At 45.8% G+C, this 18,309-nt stretch overlaps 2 protein-coding genes across 3 annotated transcripts in view; both read left to right on the top strand.

Annotated features, from left to right (window-relative positions):
- KMT2D (lysine methyltransferase 2D) overlaps positions 1 to 2,946 on the top strand; it is a gene marked incomplete at its 5' end in the record, with an annotated part of 33,670 nt that extends 30,724 nt beyond the window's left edge. The window contains one exon of the mRNA XM_082666153.1: positions 23 to 2,946. Within this exon, the coding sequence (XP_082522279.1) occupies positions 23 to 115 (93 nt within the window). The 3' untranslated portion in view covers positions 116 to 2,946. The remainder of the gene's footprint in view (positions 1 to 22) is intronic.
- Positions 2,947 to 3,112: 166 nt separating this feature from the next.
- Positions 3,113 to 17,108, top strand: PRKAG1 (protein kinase AMP-activated non-catalytic subunit gamma 1). 2 transcript variants are annotated; one of them, XM_082665041.1, is made up of 13 exons: positions 3,196 to 3,210; positions 7,180 to 7,228; positions 12,311 to 12,497; positions 14,028 to 14,137; positions 14,337 to 14,418; positions 14,517 to 14,575; positions 14,716 to 14,761; positions 14,864 to 14,918; positions 15,274 to 15,400; positions 15,509 to 15,674; positions 15,833 to 15,870; positions 16,139 to 16,285; positions 16,421 to 17,108. In XM_082665041.1, exons 4-13 carry the CDS (start codon positions 14,066 to 14,068, stop codon positions 16,523 to 16,525), a joined length of 897 nt encoding a protein of 298 aa, XP_082521167.1. In that variant the 5' UTR covers positions 3,196 to 3,210; positions 7,180 to 7,228; positions 12,311 to 12,497; positions 14,028 to 14,065; the 3' UTR covers positions 16,526 to 17,108. The 2 variants fall into 2 exon arrangements, with proteins under 2 accessions (XP_082521166.1, XP_082521167.1); XM_082665040.1 differs by lacking the exon at positions 12,311 to 12,497 and having other exon boundaries at positions 3,113 to 3,210.
- Positions 17,109 to 18,309: the final 1,201 nt, after the last annotated feature.

Below are 18,309 nucleotides of genomic sequence, written 5' to 3'. Positions count from 1 at the left end.
TTCTGCCCTCTTCTCTTTCCAGCTGACATATGACTATCAGTTTGATTTTGAGGACGATCAGCACAAGATCCCCTGCCACTGTGGAGCCTGGAATTGTCGGAAATGGATGAACTAAGAAGCTTTGAGGCTACCAGGCAGGGGAGTCCCCCACCCCAACCTCTTCCCTGAAAGGGATGAGGGGGAAGAGAGGTAGCAGCCAGAGCCAGGACCCAGGGCTGGGGCTGCCGGCTGACCGGAGCCCCTGGAGCAGGAGGCTGGGGCAGAGGGCCCTAGGCCACGCCCACCCTGGGCACCAGGGATGACCCTCTTCCCCGCCACTGGCCCCCAGGCTGGCATCTCTGCCCCCAGCTCCAGGAGGGGTCAGACAGAAGCAGCCATTGGGCATCTCAGGTTTGAGGGGGATATGGGCTGGGAACTACCCAGAAGCATCTGGGAGGCAGCAGGGAGGGGGGAGGAGGATGTGTGGCCGGGCCTCACAGCCCTGCTGCTCCCACCGACCTCTCTGGCCCAACTCGAGGCTGCAAAGAGACTTGACTAAGCTTGACAATCCCAAAGGCCGGGTCCCACACCTGGCCCTGCCTGCCGGGTCCTGCCCCCACCCTCACCCCCATCCCCTTCCCTCTCAATCTGTCTCTGTCTCCCTCTTCTCCTCTGTGTTTCTGTCTCTCTATGGGTTGTGTTTCCTTGTTTTCCACTCTGACAAATGCAACATGAACGGGAAAGAGGCGCCCCGCTGCCCAGGAGGGCAAGCCGGGCAAGCCGGGCAAGGAGACCCCGCACCCACACCTACCTCATTTAAGTGTTGGATTTTTTGCTGTTTTGAAATGTGAGACCCTCTCCAAGCCCCCTACTGCCCCAACCCTCTCCCCCACCTCACTGCCCTCTTCTGAGTGGGTGGAAGGGGGGTAGGAGGAAGAAGAAAAAACAACAACAAAAAATCCATCTTTGTTTTTAATTACGGGCATGGGATGGTGGTTGAGACTAATGATGATGAAGATTGGGGATGACTGGCCCCTAGTTGCTCTAGGACTTCCTTCTCCATCTGGACATGGGGGCAGGAGGGGTGTGCTAAACTTAGGACCAGGATATCTCCCTCCGGTTTTCCCAACCCCATCATGAGCCCATTTGCCCTCCAGCCCCTGGATAGGGTGGGTGGGTGGTAGGGTGAGGGCTATCCCTGAGTGGCATGCCCATACCCAGTGAGGCAGGGTGTGGCCCGGAGCTCCCACTTTCCCTCCGTCACCAAACTGCTGCTGGTCTGGTGGGAAGGGGTGGTGATGTGGGGCTGGGGGAGCTTAGTGTCAGCGCGGGGAGGGTGGGGGGTATTTATCTATTTATACATGGGATTGTACATAGTCTTGTGGGGCATGGGGGAGCCGGCTGGAGGTGAGAACCCTCCCCTCTCCCCCCACCCCCGGGGAGAGCAAATGTAAAACTACTAATTTTTGTGCTTTATATATTCTATATAAATATATCTATTTTCTTTTTACAAAACCAGTTTATAAATGGTAGGGGGGCGTGGGGCGGACACATGGAGCTCCCCTTGTGGGGGAGCCCCCTCCATTACCCAACCTACCGCCCTTTTCCTCACCCCCTCCTCCCCACCCCCTGGCTGTGACTGCTGTAAGGGGGGGGTATAGAGGCTGGGCGATTCCCACCCCCTTTTGTATAGTTGGACTATGTTATAACGCACAAAAGTGAGCTGGCCCCAGGGGGAGCCAGAGGGTAATGGGTTCCCCTGCCTCCTCCCTAGTCCTTCCCCTTTCTGCCCAAGCTTGTGCTGCAGTTGAACCTCTTCCTGGGGGTAGGGTTAGGTCAGGGGGTGGGTGAGGCCCCAGACCCCTCTCTGGTAGGGAGCCATGGGGATGAAGATGAAGCTTATATGCAGTTCTCTCCTAGGGGCTGTGGGCAAAGGGCATTTTGTAATTAATATTTTCAAGAATCAAATGTCTGGAGTGTAGGGGTGGGCTTGGTGGTGGTGTATGGGCGGGCCTGCTGGAGGGGGAGCACGGTTGCTGTTGTGATTTTAGGTTTGTTTTTGTTTGTTTTCGAATTTGGGGGGTTGCGGATTGATGGGGGTAGGGAGATTTTTTTTTTTTTAAGCTGCTTCCTCAACTGTTTCAAGCTGCAAATGTGTAAGAGAATAACATCCCCTCACCCCCACGGAAACCACTGTAGTTAAATCAGACAGTGGGGAGACTGGGCTGCTGCCCCCAAAGCCATTGGATGTTCCTTTTCCAAGAGCAAAGAAGGTCTAGGCTACAGGGAGGGGGAGATTGGCTCCTGCGAGTCAGGCTCTGGTTGGGGCTTGGGCCCTGGGATTGGGAAAAGGGGATGGGGCAGACTTTGTAAGCATATGCTAGGTATCTGATAGTCCTGTAGAATTTAGTGAAGAAACCTTATACAGTTTTTAATTTTTATATAAACTAACTCAGACCCAAGCTACAAGGTTGGAATTTTGGTTGTTGGTTTTTTTTTTTTTTTTTTTTTTTTTTTTAAAGTACCCCGCCTGTATAATTGCATCAGAATTCCCTCTCCCCCGCCCCGCCCTTCCCCGTGCCCCATGTTTGTATTTTGGGTTGGTTTACACTTGCACATATTCAATTTTCAGTTTTTCCCCTTTACGGTCTTCTCCCCTCACCTCCAGGACCCTCCCTCCCCCTTTTTAAAAAATAAATCTCTGACAAGTGTGAATCCCGTGAAGACTTTATTTTGTGTTGTGTGTATCCTGTACAGCAAGGTTGGTCCTTCGTAACAACGGATGAAATGATTCCCTTTTTTAAAGCGCCCTCTCTCCCTCCACCCCCAGCGCCCCTGTCCTTGGCATGTTTTGTATCAGCGATCATTCTGAACTGTACATAATTTATGTTGCAAGAGGCAAAGGGCAAGTTTTGGATTTTGCTTCTTCCAAGTTTGTTTTTAAACGACAAATAAAAAAAGAACATTTTAAATACAAGCGGCTCCGTCCCGTCACCCTCGCCGTCGGTGGGATCTGTGAGGTGCGGGAGGACTGGGGGGAGGGCGGTTTCGGAGGCCAGGCCACGCCGGAAGGGTCAGCTCCTGGCCTTCCGCCCTTGGCTTGCGTCAGTCCTGACGTAGGCGGAAGTGGCGTCGCGGTACCGGACGTGGGGCGGGACCTTCCCCGCCTCCCTCCCCGGGCAAGCTTCCTAAAGCGAACGAACCCAGCCGGCGTCTGTCGCGATGGAAGCGGTGAGGAGCGCGGGAGGGCTGCGGGAGGGCGCCGTGGAGCTTGAGACCCCCCCCCGTCAGGGGACGGGGAGGCCGGGGCCGGCTCTGGTGCCCAGTAACCGAGAAGCAGGGTGTCAGTCCTATCCCGTGACCCTGCTCCTCCGCTCCTTCGCTGAGTGCATCTCCTAGGACTGGGCCGCGCCCGTGCCTGCCTTCGGTCCGTGGTACTTTTAGCCCGAGCGGGCAGTGACTCCTAGCTCCCTCCTTGGAACCTACGCACGCCTTGGCGATATCGGGCCTCCTTTCCTTTTAGCGCCTCGGGCCCTTCGGAGGTTTGCCTGAGAGAGAAGGGTTGTGAGCCAGCTTTCCTGGGTGAAGCAGGGGGTTCCGAGGGACCCCCGCTTGCAGGTAGCACCTGGTCCCCAGTTGTGTGAGTGTGATTCATGCAGTCCTTGGCAGGAGGGACGTCTGAAAGACTTTTATACTGCATTGAGGTGTCCAGCGAGGTAACATACCCTTAATGAGACTGAAAAGTGGGGTTTCCCCGAAGGAGGGACCCTTTCAGTGTTAGAGGCCACTGTGTCCCTGATCTAGTTTAGGTCACGCCCTGCTCTGCGATTCTGAGCAGGTGTGTTGGCGTAGCTCCTTCTTGGCAGGCACGCACTGACGGATTGTGGCAGGTCCCTGTCATCCTCCCAGAGTTGCTGCAGGTTGCCTACTACCTGTTTGGACCCATCCTCACTCTCAGGAGCCTTTGTCTGGTACTCTGGAACCCTGCCCATTCACTTCCCTCCATGTATCCTTTGTCAGGCAGAGTAACTCTAACTACCTTGGTTTTTATCATCTGCTACTGTAGTTGTGTGAGGGCTGCAGGTTCACCTTTCTTTGGATCAGTTACACGCCCAGGGTCATTCCCTTACTGTACCCTTTGTTTGCCTGCGGAGAGGTCATGTCCCTAAGGTTATAAAGAAGAAACCAGACCAAAGTGGTAAAATGATTTGCAGCTGGTCACCCAGGCAAGGGAGTAAGTTCTTACAGATTAAGAGAATTTTGAACAAGAATGAAAGTTCTGATTCCATTAAATTCAAAATAACATTATTTTTTACTTACTTATAAATATATTATGGTTTACAAAGCATTTTAATATAGGTTTTCTGATTTAGCCCTCATACTTTAAGTACTGGATTAGGTTTTTGGAATAGAAATAGTTTTGAAAAGAAAAAAAAAAAGGGAGTTCCCTGGCGGTCCAGTGGTTAGGACTCAGCCTTTTCACTGCCAGGTCTGGGTTTGATCCCTGGTGGGGGGACTGAGATACCGCAGGCCACGTGTCTTGGCCAATAAATAAATAAATTAATTGAATAAAATAAAGAAAAAGGAAAACTCCTGCTTTGAAAATGCTTAGCCTAACTGGAGTGGGGGTGAGGGCAAGTCAGTGACAGCTGTTATTTAAGGTAGACTGTAATAAATGCTAGCATCAAGATGCAGAAAAAGGACCGTGGCAGCATAGAGGAGGGAGAAATTGCTGTCAGCCCACGAGAGGGCATTGCAGGTTGAGAGAACAGTGTGAGCAAGGGCATAGAAACTGGGGCACGTAGAGATTAATTGGGGTGAGCCAGTGGCTTGATGTTGCCGGAGCTTTGGATTTTGGTCACAGTTGGAGAAATGACTGGAAAATGGAAAAGTAGGCTGGGGTCAGGTTGAAGATATTGCATGCCACATTAAGTTTGAACTTTGTTTTGTAATAAGAGGACCCATGGAAGATTCATGAGCAAGGTAGTGAGTGTACTTTAGGAATATTCCTAACGGCTTTCTGTAAATGGATGAAGCTGCTTCAGAAAGTAGTGAGTTCTTGGTTGCTGGAGTTGAAAGTCCCTTCCAAACCTGAGATGCTTGGTGAGAGAACTTGGTGACAGCATGAAAGACAAATTGAAGAGGAAATAGACTTCCTCTTCTCTAAACTGGCAGGGAGACCAGCTCAGAGAATGCTATAGAAGTGGGATGTAAAAGGCTAAGTTAAAGCTGTGAAAGTGGAAAGGAGAGAGATGGCTTTGAGGCATTTCTAACATAGCAGCTTAGCTGATAGATGTTAAGGATGAGTTTAGGTCATGCCCTGCTCTGTCATTCTAAGCAGACATGTTGGCATAGCTTGTTCTTGGAGGAATCAAGACCACAGTTCTAGGCATCAGGGAAGACAGCAGTGCAAAAACAAAGGTGGGACCCACAGTAAGAATAATAGGATTGGAGGGACAGATGCTGTTCTGTTTTGTATTGAAGCATTTGAGGAGTCTCTGTGACATCTGTGGTGGTGCAGCAAACAACTGAAAATGTGGATCAGGAGTTTGGAAGAAATTGTGAGTCTGTGTGTCAGATCTAGGGTGTGTCTCTGAAAATAGTATTTTGCACAAGTCCCCTATGTTATTAAATGTAGAGAGAGTGGACATAATTATCCCACTCCTGTGTGGAGAAACAGGCAGAAAGATAAAGTCATATTCAATTGTGTCTGACTCTCTTATGTAGGTATCTGTGTCTCTGTTTAGCTGTATGTCTCTCTTCTCTCTCTGTAACTTAATCTTAGGTCTCTCTGTTCATATCAGTGTGTATCATTATCAATTTGAGAGTTAAAAAACAAAACAGTTGCGAGTTATATGCAAACCCCCATGCTACGTGGTATGAGGGAGTGATACAAAGAACTATATGATAGTTCCAGGCTTCCAGGAATTTACAGTCTGTTTGGATAGATAACGAACAAAATAACTGTAGCACAGTGCAGTAAATAGGTATCATACGCTGGGTACAATAATTTCTACAGAAGTAGCTGTTTCTGTGTCTCTGTATAGATCTTTGTAAGACTGCTTTACTGCTAAACAGACCTCTTTCCCACTTAGAAGTGATGAGGCTGTTGTTCCGACAGTTTTGCCAAAATGCCGGGCCATGCTGATAGCCTTATGCTGCCCAGACAGAAGAGAGGGAGATTATCCCCTGCCCACACCCTGGCCCATTAGAGGAGGGAAGTTTAGGGCTGTCCTGCCAACTCGACCCTGTTTACCAGCCAACCTCCCAGCTTCAAGCCAAGGCCTTTAACTTCATGTCACTACAGCAGCTGTGGAGGTAAAGTATGACTTTAAGTTAGTTTGGGGATATTACCCAGACAGAGCAAAATAGAGGCAAAACTGTTGATTCCAGCCGACAAAAATTATCATGATCTCTCCTGGGTTCCTAGATAACAATGAAATTTCCAAATGTTCCCACTTGAGGGAGCACAGAGATGGTTCTGAAGGTTTCTCTGTATTCAAAGCACTTTCTAATCTCAGACTGTCATGAACAAGGAAACTTGGAAAACCAGCACCCTCTGGGCTATAGCAGCCTTTGACTCACAAGGGTGCTGAGAGGACTCAGTTCCCTAGTTTCAGAACATTTATCCTTCTTATCTACCCCTCAGTCATTCAAACTTTGACTCTCTCTGGTAGTCAGCTGCTGGGATCCTCCCCAGATGTGGCCCCCTCTCATGGTAAGGGGTACGTCAGTGACTCAGGTGCCCACAACTATGCTTAGTGACTGTTTGGGGGAAAGCAGTATTGTCTCTCTGGCTTCCATATTTTTATAAAATAGGTCTGTGAGAGTGTTGTGGGGCCAACCTTAAGCTCATATTTTCTAGTCTCAGCTTTTAAGACCTAATGTTTCATTAGGCAAGGTAGTATATAAGGGCATGAGCTTTGGAACAGCACAGATCTGTATTCAAATCCCCATTCCACCCTTTGCCAGCCATGCGACCTTGGGCAGGTTGCTTAATATTTCTTGAACCTAAGTTTCCTAATCTGTGAAAATAAGGCTAATAATAGTATTCACCTCAGGGTTATTATAAAGATTAAATGAGATAATATTTCTGAAAGACAAGGAAGTCATTAGTTAACCAGCCCTTTCCCTAATGTTGCTAGGCTCAAATGGATGGAGCCTAAGATAGGCTGAATCTTTGTTCCTCTGTCTCTCCAGGTCACTTCTTCAGATAACTACTCAGCTCTGGAAAATGAGCATCCTCAAGGTAAGTTTACTGAAGAAAGGAAACTGGTATGAGAACCAGTTTCATACCAGTAGCCCAATCCTAATTTGTCTTCAGCAGTGCTTTTGAATTTCTCCCGGAGTCTTCCCTGGGAAGATCAAAGCTGGGCCAGATAATGTGCCAAACCACATAAATCAGGAACAGTGATTTGGCAAGATCACCTAGGAATAAATCTTGGGCAGGGTGAGGATGATTAATATCCTCAGTTGGCATACCACCTGAGAGAAACTTTTGAGGTACAGGGAAAACTTCCATAGGCAACTCTGGGCTGGCTAACCATGGTTTAGAAGTCCCTGGTAGGGACTTCCCTGGTGCTCCAGTGATTAAGACTCTGTGCTTCCAATGCAGGGGGTGCAGGTTCCATCCCTGGTTGGGGGACTAAGGTCCCACGTGCCGTGCGGCCAAAAAAGAAAGAAAGAAAGAAAGAATAGTGAATGAATAAATGACTTGATACTGCAAAAAAAAAAAAAAAAAAAAAAAGTCCCTGGTATGTTCTGAGTAGCCCAGAAACAAAGCCACTAGGATTTCATCATACAGCGATCTCACTAAAACCACTGAGTATACACAAGAAATTATAGAAGGGACTTGAAACCCTTAGAACTAATCTAGAAATAGAGGCACTAAACCCTAAAATTCAGGGCACAGGAGAAGGCAATTCCAGCACCTGCCCAAATACTTGGTTAGAATGGAATGGTTCAACCCTAGGTCATCTAGAAAGAAGCAAAATTTATAGGCATCTCTGGTAAAGAATTTTGCCCAGGAACACTCCTAGTCTTCCTAGGACATGTTTATTGGCATTAGGAGTACACACTTTCTCAGAGGATTGAAATATGGGATGAGATCCTAGGACATATTATTAAAGGTCCATGAGTTCTCCACAAGAATTTTTTAAATGTTCTGTTTTCATGTTGTTGGTATCCAAAAAAGTTAATCTAGTCATATTTTGAATTACCTAGATGATTCTTCATAATTGAGTACTGCCCCATGATATCAGTGCTCATTTTGTGTTTCTGAGTGCATTCACATTAGCACCAACTGAGGCAGGGGTAAGACACTCAAATTGCCTCCATGGATCAAGCAGTGACGTGAGCTGCGTATGACTACAATAACCTGTAGATCTCGTTGCATCTAAAAGGAGGCAGCAACTATCCAGGTCTGGTCAATTGCTACTATTTGGGAATTCACAACCTACTTTTGTAAGATCTTCTGATTATGAAAAGAAATTGAGAGTTTGGATTTTTATGTAAATCTCCAGATTTTTTTAAATTGGGCAACTGATTTAAATTATTTTAAAAATCCTGGGAAAACCAAGTCAAATATGTTTGTAGGCCTGTAGCCTGGAATGGTGGTATTTAACTGTCAGTGTAGCATGTCTTAAACTGGTGTCAAAAGACATGGGAGTCTTCTTGGGAGTCTGTGAGTTTTCAAATTTGAGGAACAATGGTGGCCTTCCAGTTAAAGATGGTGGATTGAATACATGCATCTACTTTCGCTCCTTCACAAAAAGCCACTAAAACCATGAAGGAATTTTTTTTAAAAGGTACAAAACCATCAGAATAGGGAGAACAAGAGAGGAGATAATAGCAATGAATTTTTGGAAGCTGGAAAGCAGACAGAAGTGTGGTAAGTGACTTAGCAGACCTGAGAAAACTGAATTATAAACTAGCAGTGAGGAAAGCCCAAAAGCATTGAAGGTCTAAGAAGCAGTCAGATCCCAAGACTCCCTCCCCGACTGAGTGCAGCTGGGAAACTCCCATCCCAACTTTGGCAAAGACTGGAGGTATGGAAAGGGGCGCCGGCCCAGTTGAAGGCAGAGGTACTGCGCTGAAAACAGGAGCATGAAGTGAACCATACTGGATGCTGAGACCCCAGCCCTTTTCCCCCATTTGGTTTTCAGAGTGCTAATAGAAAAGACTTCATCCTCCAAGCACAAAATTGCATGAATAATCCTTCTCTTCAGAATCCCATTGAGGGGAAAGCCCTATAAATGTAAGTATTGAGTGTTCCCCATCTAAATGGTTCACCGTCAACAAGGTTCATTTACAGACATAGAGCTTCTAATCAGCTCTAAAGACTCCACTCTTGGGCTTCCCTGGTGGCGCAGTGGTTGAGAGTCCGCCTGCTGATGCAGGGGACCCGGGTGCGTGCCCCGGTCCGGGAAGATCCCACATGCCGCGGAGTGGCTGGGCCCATGAGCCATGGCCGCTGAACCTGCGCATCTGGAGCCTGTGCTCCGCAACGGGAGAGGCCACAACAGTGAGAGGCCTGCGTAGAGAGGCCCGCGTACCGCAAAAAAAAAAAAAAAAAAAAGACTCCACTCTTAAAATATGGTTTGAATCCTCCTTTAAACCAAGGATTACCAGACATCTAAAGAAACCCTGTAACTTGAAAAAAGTGATCCAAACTGCCCCCCACAAATGGAAAAAAACAAACAGGAAAAAAAGCAACAGAAGGGAAAAGTCAATGCATAGAGAAGAGAACTTTAAAAATTAATGTTAATGGACTTCCCTGGTGGCACAGTGATTAAGAATCTGCGTGCCAGTGCAGGGGACACGGGTTCGATCCCTGGTCCGGGAAGATCCCACATGCTGCAGAGCAGATAAGCCCGTGCGCCACAACTATTGAGCCTGCGCTCTAGAGCCTGTGAGCCACAACTACTGAGCCGGCGTGCCACAACTACTGAAGTCCGCGTGTCTAGAGTCCATGCTTCGCAACAAGAGAAGCCACTACAATGAGAAGCCTGCGCACCGTAATGAAGAGTAGCCCTTGCTCACCACGACTAGAGAAAGCCCGCATGCAGCAACAAAGACCCAGTGCAGCCAAAAGTAAATAAATAAATTTATTAAAAATAAATAAAAAAAATTAACATTAATGCATACTCAGATGAAGAATATTTCCACCATGAAACAAGTATAGGAAGTAATTTTTTTAAGAAAAGCAGTTTTCAGAAAACAAAAAAGGAGCTCTTGGAAATTAAAAATACAATAGCAAAAATTTTAAACTAAGTAGGAGGTGTGGAAAATCAAGTTGAAGAAATCTCTCATAAAGCAGAATTAGAAATCAAAGAAGTGGACTCACAGACATAGAAAACAAACTTATGGTTACCAAAGGAGAAAGGAGGGGGATAAATTAGGAGTATGGGATTAACAGATATAAACTACTATATATAAAATAAACAACAGAGTTCTACTGTATAGCACAAGGAACTGTATTCAATATCTTGTAATAAACTATAAAGGAAAAGAAAAAATCAAAGAAGAGGAAAGTAGGAGAGAAAAGATACAGTAGTTAGTACCTCCTTATCCTCGGGGTATACATTCCAGGACTCCCAGTGGATACCTGAAACAGCAGATACTATGAAACCCTGTATATATTATGTTTTTGTCCTATACATACATACATACCTATGAAAGTTTAATTTACAAATTAGGCACAGTAAGAGATTAACAACAGTAACTAATAATAAAATAGAACAGTTATAACATATATTAAGAGTTATGTGAATGGGGTTGGTCGGTCTGTCTGCCTCTAAATATCTTATTGTACAAATTTAATGCCTTTTCCATCTTGACTAAGCCCTTATCACACACTGACCCCACAACTTTTGCAGTTGGAAGTGTGACAGCAAAACTAGCATGAATTCCTTTTTCATTCTTCACAGTTTCACAGATAGAAGATTCATCCTTTTTTTTTTTATCAGTGAATTGTGTTTATGCTGATTCTTTTTTTTTTTTTTTAACATTTTATCTTTATTTATTTATTTTTGGCTGCGTTGGGTCTTCGTTGCTGCACGCAGGCTTTCTCTAGTTGCGGCGAGCGGGGGCTACTCTTCGTTGCAGTATGCGGGCTTCTCATTGCGGTGGCTTGTCTTGGTGCTGAGCACAGGCTCTAGGCGTGCGGGCTTCAGTAGTTGTGGTACATGGGCTTGGTAGCTGTGGCTCACAGGCTGTAGAGCGCAGGCTCAGTAGTTGTGGCACACCGACTTAGTTGCTCTGTGGCATGCGGGATCTTCCCAGACCAGGGATTGAACCCATGTCCCTGCCTTGGCAGGCGGATTCTTAACCACTGCGCCACCAGGGAAGTCCAGAAGGTTCATTTTTATCATAGATCTCAGCATATGATTTTTTTTTCTTTCCCTTATTAAGTCAAGAACTTTCACCTTTTCACTTATAGGAAGCACTTTGGGGCTTCAGTTTTACATATCCGAATTGCCAGCATCACTATTCTTGTGCTCTGTGGCCATTATTAAGTAAAATAAAGGTTACTTGAACACAAACACTGTGATACAGCGACAATCTGATAACTGAGATGGCTACTAAGTGACTAACAGGCGGGATATGCTGGACAAAGGGACGATTGACGCCCAGGGCTGGAACTGAGCTTAATGGCAAGAGATTTCATCATGTTGCTCAGAATGCCGTGCAATTTAAAACTTATGAATTGTTTATTTCTGGAATTTCCCATTTAATATTCAGACTAGGGTTGACCACGGGTAACTGAGACTGTGGAAAGTGAAACCTTGGATAAGGGGGGGACTACTGTATTTTAAAAACAATAACAACAACAACAAAAACAAACCTTAAAGGATCAGTTTTTGGAAGTCCAATATCTAAATAATAGGAGTTACAGAAAGAGAAAAATGACAACACAGAGGGAAGGAAACAATCAAGGAAGCAATTCAAGAACATTTCCTGGAACTGAAGAACATTAGTTTTCATGTTGAAAGGACTCATTGAATATTCAGCACAATGGGTGAAACTGTCCCACCCAAAGCACAATCATCATGAGATTTCAGAACACTGGGAACAAAGAGAAGATCCTGAGTTTCCAAAGAGAAAAAAACAAGTCACACACAAGGAATCAGAATTGCCTGGGACTCCGGACTCTCAACAGCACCAGAAGCTGGAAGGCAATGAAGCAGTGCCTTCAATATTCTGCAGGAAAATAAATTCCAACCTAGAATTCTATATCCAGCCAAATTATAATTCAAAGATGAGGGTAAAATAAAGATATCTGCAGGCTACAAGGTCTCAAAAAATTTACTTCCCATGCACCCTTTCTCAGGAAGCTACTGGAAGATGTGCTCCACCAAAACAAGGGAGTAATCAAAAAAGATGAAAACATGGGATACAGGACACAGGAGTGCCAGTACAGGAGAGACGTGAAAGGGCTGGCTCCCCTGGATGGTGATGAAGGAAGATCTAAGGATGACAGCAGTGCACACCAGGCACACCAGCCCAGATCTGAGCAGGTCAGAAGGCTCCAGAGAGACTTCTTTGGGTAGTTTAAATTGTTAGACTATCTCATGCTTCTGAACTTCTTGAAAGGAGATTTAAACAATTGGTAAAGAGTTTGGGGATTGAATTAGTTATAAGTATTATGCATAGAGAACTAAGCAAACAAAAAGACAAGACAGCTATTAACTCCAAGGAAAACAAAAAGTTGTGAAAGAAAAAAAAAATCAGACTTTACTACTTGACTTAGCTCTGAATAATGAATATTTAGTCAAAATTATTTAAATACTGATGTAACCAACCGTACAGTTTAACTTCTGGGAGAACGGAGTGATGGGAGGTGCATGTTTATAATGGGGTCCTGGTAGTAAAGAGAATTGAAAATTCTCATCTTCCTTGCATGATAATAGATAATGCCTCTCATCTTCCTTGCATGATAATAGTTAATGCCTAAAAGTGAACAAAAAAGGTAGCAATATAAGCATGTTATTTATAGACATAGAAATAAGTACCAAAATACTCAGCTAAAAGAGGTCTCATCTCTGGGGAGGGGTCGTACAGGGAGGTGGGTGCTAGGGACTGCAGTTTTTCTTAACAAAATTTGTAGAAGTATTTGACTCTTTAAACTGTGTACCTGTATAACTTTGGTAAAAAATTAAAAACAAACAACTGGCATAGGATTTAAGAGCGTGAACTTTGGAATCAGGTAGATCCGTGTTTGAGTCTTTCTTGTTACTAATGGTATGACCTTGAGCAGTTTTTTTTTTTTTTTTGCTGCTTTCCACCTGTTTTCTCAGCTGAAAAATGAGGGCAATATTTATTTGCCTTGCAGATTAGATGGTGTAATATTTTTAAGTATACATAGCATACTATGTAGCACATTTGGGCTATTATTTTGAGGCTTGCTTCTCCAGTTGAGAGCAAGCAGTTAAAATCAGGGGAATGGAAAGGTAAACCCAGCCAGGGTCTCTCATTTGTCTAGAGTAGGTGGGATGATTTCTGATTCACACAGTCATCCCAAGATGGACTCTCAGGTTGTTTTGGGCCAGGTTGATTGAGCACTGGGCTTTAACTTAGTGTTGTTCTGAAATGGCCCAACTTGGACCATGACTTTCTCATCTGTGGGTCTTAGAAGAATTTTAAGAAGTTTACTTGGATTTTAAGAAGCTTAATTACATCTTAATTGAGAAAAGAGAACAAGTGAAAATGTGCTAAATATATGAAAAGGAAAATGAGTTAAGGATGAGAAAAAAAGCTTTTAGACTAGAATAGGTTAGTGAAAGTATTACAGACTTTCTGTTTTAGTCAGCCATCTTTTGGCTAAGGAGCCAATAGATTATATAGTTCTACCTGGGGGTGGGGTTGGATGAAATGGTTTTGAAGGGGTTTATCCAGGTTTTGTGGGAACAATAGGAACAAAACAGAATAGGGGGCCTTATAAAATCATGCTGTAAATATTTGAGCAACTACAATACTTTTATTTTCTGCCTCTTTTGATTGTGAGTTGTTGCATGGAAGGAAGCTACTAACTTTCCCACCCTATGCAGAGACTCCAGAATCCAACAATAGCGTGTATACTTCCTTCATGAAGTCTCATCGCTGCTATGACCTGATTCCCACAAGCTCAAAATTGGTTGTATTTGATACTTCCCTTCAGGTAGGTGAAATCCTCTTTTCCCTTCCCCCTTCCTTGGAGCCTCTGGTTCAATACCTCTCATCCTACCTCATCCCAAGGCTAATACCCTTGTCCTTCTATGGGGTTGGGCTCATGTTTTCCCCAGCATACCCAATTCCTATTCTGTTAAAATCCTGCCCCCTGGGAATTTTCCTTTGTGACTGTTGCTCTTTCACTACAGGTGAAGAAAGCTTTCTTTGCTTTGGTGACTAATGGTGTCCGAGCTGCGCCTTTGTGGGATAGTAAGAAGCAAAGTTTTGTGGGTAAGCAGAAGTTGTTGGAACACAGTTTTACTGGCATCTTGTGCTGGGCAGGGAGAGAAGCTTTGAGCAGTGCTGAGGGCTCTTATCTTGGCCCCTAGGCATGCTGACCATCACTGATTTCATCAATATTCTGCACCGCTACTATAAATCAGCCCTGGTAAGGAGCCTTAGCTCAATGACCAAAACCACTTTCCCTGCCCAGAGTCCCTCATCCTCATTTCCTTTCTTCCAAACAAACTACAAGGGGTTAGTGAAGCAGGGAGATCAAGTCTCAAGTTCTGTTGCTTCTGCTTTCAGGTTCAGATCTATGAGCTAGAAGAACACAAGATAGAAACTTGGAGAGGTATGTAGAGAACTGGGGGTTGTAAAAGGATAAAGGGATGGAAAGTTTCCTGGGAAACAGTTTTTCATGGTGGTATTTTGTGAACCTCCCTTTTCCCTTCAGAGGTGTACCTACAGGACTCCTTTAAACCACTTGTCTGCATTTCTCCAAATGCCAGGTGAGTTCCAGCTAACCATTTGTCCAGAGGGGAAAGAGCCTTGCCATCATCATAGCTAAGGCCGTAGATACCCAAAGATCCAAGGGCAGAAGAGAGGCAAGACACTACACTACACTACACTACACTACACTACACTACACACACACACATACACTACACTACACTACACACACACACACACACACACACACACACACACACACACACACACACACACACACACATTTATTTAGGTCTAGTCTGAACACTGCTCCTCTCCCCCAACCACCTGTTTATAAACAAACTCTAAGGAGCTATTTAACCACCCTCAGGCCCAGCACTGTGGAACTTATCATTATCCCCTACCTTCCCACAGCTTGTTTGATGCTGTGTCTTCATTAATTCGAAACAAGATCCACAGGCTGCCAGTTATTGACCCGGAATCAGGCAACACCTTGTACATCCTTACCCACAAGCGCATCCTCAAATTCCTCAAGTTGTTTGTAAGTGCTCCTCGGCCCAGTTTTTACTTCTTACATACTTGTCGGAGGGGTATCCAAAGGTGGTTTGAGGGGCCTTGAAAAAAATCAAGATGATGGTTATTTCCTCAGATCACTGAGTTCCCCAAGCCAGAGTTCATGTCTAAGTCTCTGGAAGAGCTACAGATTGGCACCTATGCTAACATTGCTATGGTCCGCACTACTACCCCCGTCTACGTGGCTCTGGGCATCTTTGTACAGCACCGAGTCTCAGCCCTGCCAGTGGTGGATGAGAAAGGTGAGAGATTGGGCAAAAGGAGAGGGAGGGCTCCAGGGAAGCCAGGGAGGCTGTGGGAAAATCTGCTGTCCCCTCAGCTCAGCCCGGAGGGTGATTCTGTAGGCTGGGGGAGCCTTGGATGCCAGATCCTCCTTGCTGAGCTGCCTCTGTCCCCCTAGGGCGTGTGGTGGACATCTACTCCAAGTTTGATGTTATCGTGAGTGATTGTGGAGGTGCTGGGAGGCAGGGAAAGGGGTGGGGTGTTGGATGTGGAGAGGGAGAAGAAGAGAGTCTCTTCTGGGACCTGAGGGTTTTAGAAGCTTCCAAGCTTTCAAATCCTGTTTGAAAAGGAATTGAATGAGCTGGGTATGGCTTGTGGGCATGGCTGACAGCTACCCTAAATCACTCTGGTGAGGTTGGGTGGGCTCGGAGTTTGCGGGCCGGCTCCCTTGCTTCCCTGCATGAATGTTTCTCTCTCTCCCCAGAATCTGGCAGCAGAGAAGACCTACAACAACCTGGATGTGTCAGTGACCAAAGCCCTGCAACATCGATCGCATCACTTTGAGGGTGTCCTCAAGTGCTACCTGCATGAGACTCTGGAAACCATCATCAACAGGCTGGTAGAAGCAGAGGTAGGGGAGCCAGCAACCCAAAAGGTGCTGGGGGTAGCAGCTTCGGTTTGGCATGGAGGGTAGGGGCTGAAGGGCTCACCTTAACTGAGGCTGGCACTAAACATCCCTTTCTCCCTTCCTTATTGCTCTGTGCAGGTTCACCGACTTGTAGTGGTGGATGAGAATGATGTGGTCAAGGGAATTGTATCACTGTCTGACATCTTGCAGGCCCTGGTGCTCACAGGCGGAGAGAAGCCCTGAGCCGGGGGAAGGGGTCATGCAGCACCAGGGGTTATGCCCCACTCACTGCCTGCCCAAAGCTCTGGGAACCAGAGACGAGAACTTTAGAGAATTGGGACTCTGTTCCCTGCCCGGGAGCTCCCTACCCTTCTACATGGGAGTGAGGGAAGGTGTGGGGGAGGAAGGAGAATGGATTTTTAGCTGTCCTTATCCTCACCCTTGAGGAAATCTTTCAGCCTGGTCCCTGCCCACTTAGACATAGCCCCCTTTCTGTGCTTCTCAGGCAAATTCTGATCTCTGAGAGATCCCCAGACCTCACCCAGCCTTTGCCTCTATCTCTGTCCCTGACTCCACCCTAAGATAATGGACACAACAAAACTCTTCATAAAGATATTTTTATTCATCCTGTTTCATGCTGTATGGAGGAGGCTGAGTCCATTTAATGGCATTTCTTCCCATAATGGGAGTGGGGAGGATCATGGGGAGGAGGGCCTTTGGGTTCCTGTGCTGTATGCATATGAAGGGAGATGAGACTCAGGTGGAGGGGGAGGGCAGAGCGGTTAGCTGAGGTTATTGCTTTTTGTGGCAAACCTAATTAAAATGACAGGAGCCTCTTCATGGTATTTCAGTGTTTGATTTTTGTAGTTGATAGACACTACTACTCCAGCCTTCCTACTTCATATGGCTTCTCCAGCTCATCATTAATAACAACAATAATAGCACACACACATATATATAAAGCTGTGTGCCAGGCACCATTCTCAGTGCTTTACATAGATTACTTCAACTAATCCTCAGAACAATAGTAGATACTATTTCAGTTTTACAGATTTTTTTTTCTTTTAACTGAGGCACAGAGAGGCTAAGTAACTAGCCTAGGGCCACACCATTAATAAAAAGTAGAGCTAGGATTTGAGCCAAAATAGTCTTGCTTTAGAGCTCATGCACTTCACCACTACACTAGAGTTACTGCCTTTCTAATTCACTCTTCATAACTATTCCCTGCAGTCTCCTTACCACCTCACTTTCTCCTCTGCCTGGACCATAGCTGGCACCCAAGGAAAATCCCATCACAGACTGAGGATCTCCTTTAGGTAGGCAGAGAGACCTGCCACTCTCAACTTTTCTTAGAGAAGGTGGGACTCTTTGGATTTTGCTGAGCTGGCACTGTCTTTGAACTCACAAATCCCTTTCTTCCAAGGTAGATATGAGCTGGAGAGTGGGGGGTGGGGAGCAGCAGGATTATGGTCACCCCATCAGACCCTTTCCCTGTGCTGAAACCATGTGGACCAAAACAGTAGTCAGCACCGAGCACTGTAAGGACTGCTAGATTGTTGGCTATGAACCAAATTCTGGGTACCATCTCACCACTGCCTTACAGGTATGATAACCATTTCCTATCCAAGATTTGAAAGAACTTCAGAGTAACTCCTGTGTGTATCCCTACCCACACTGTGCCTAAGAACTCGGATGAACCCAGCCATACCATACTTGTTCCTCCAAACCAGGCTTCTTGATGGAACACAGAGAAGCATCAGGGCACTGGTCAGAGGTCAGCTTTTAGTGCTGCATCATGGCTTTGGAGAAGCCCCTGCTTCTGCATTCATCCCTTCACAGCTCTCATAGCACATTCCCAGCCTTGAGGGAGGGAGGCTTCCAAGTTATTAGAATTAGGGTATGTTTGTGTGGGGGTGGGTGAATGGTGGAAAGGACAGATGTCTCCTTATGTCACATTCCATCGTGTCTAGGGAGGAGGCAAGGACTTTTAAAGCCTGAGGGCTCTGTTGGGACCTGGGTGGAAGGAA

Source organism: Grampus griseus, assembly GCF_964374135.1.
Source record: "Grampus griseus genome assembly, chromosome: 11".
Classification (NCBI taxonomy): Eukaryota; Metazoa; Chordata; class Mammalia; order Artiodactyla; family Delphinidae; genus Grampus; species Grampus griseus.
Note: the sequence above shows the minus strand (reverse complement) of the source record. Positions and strands in the feature narration are given on the sequence as shown.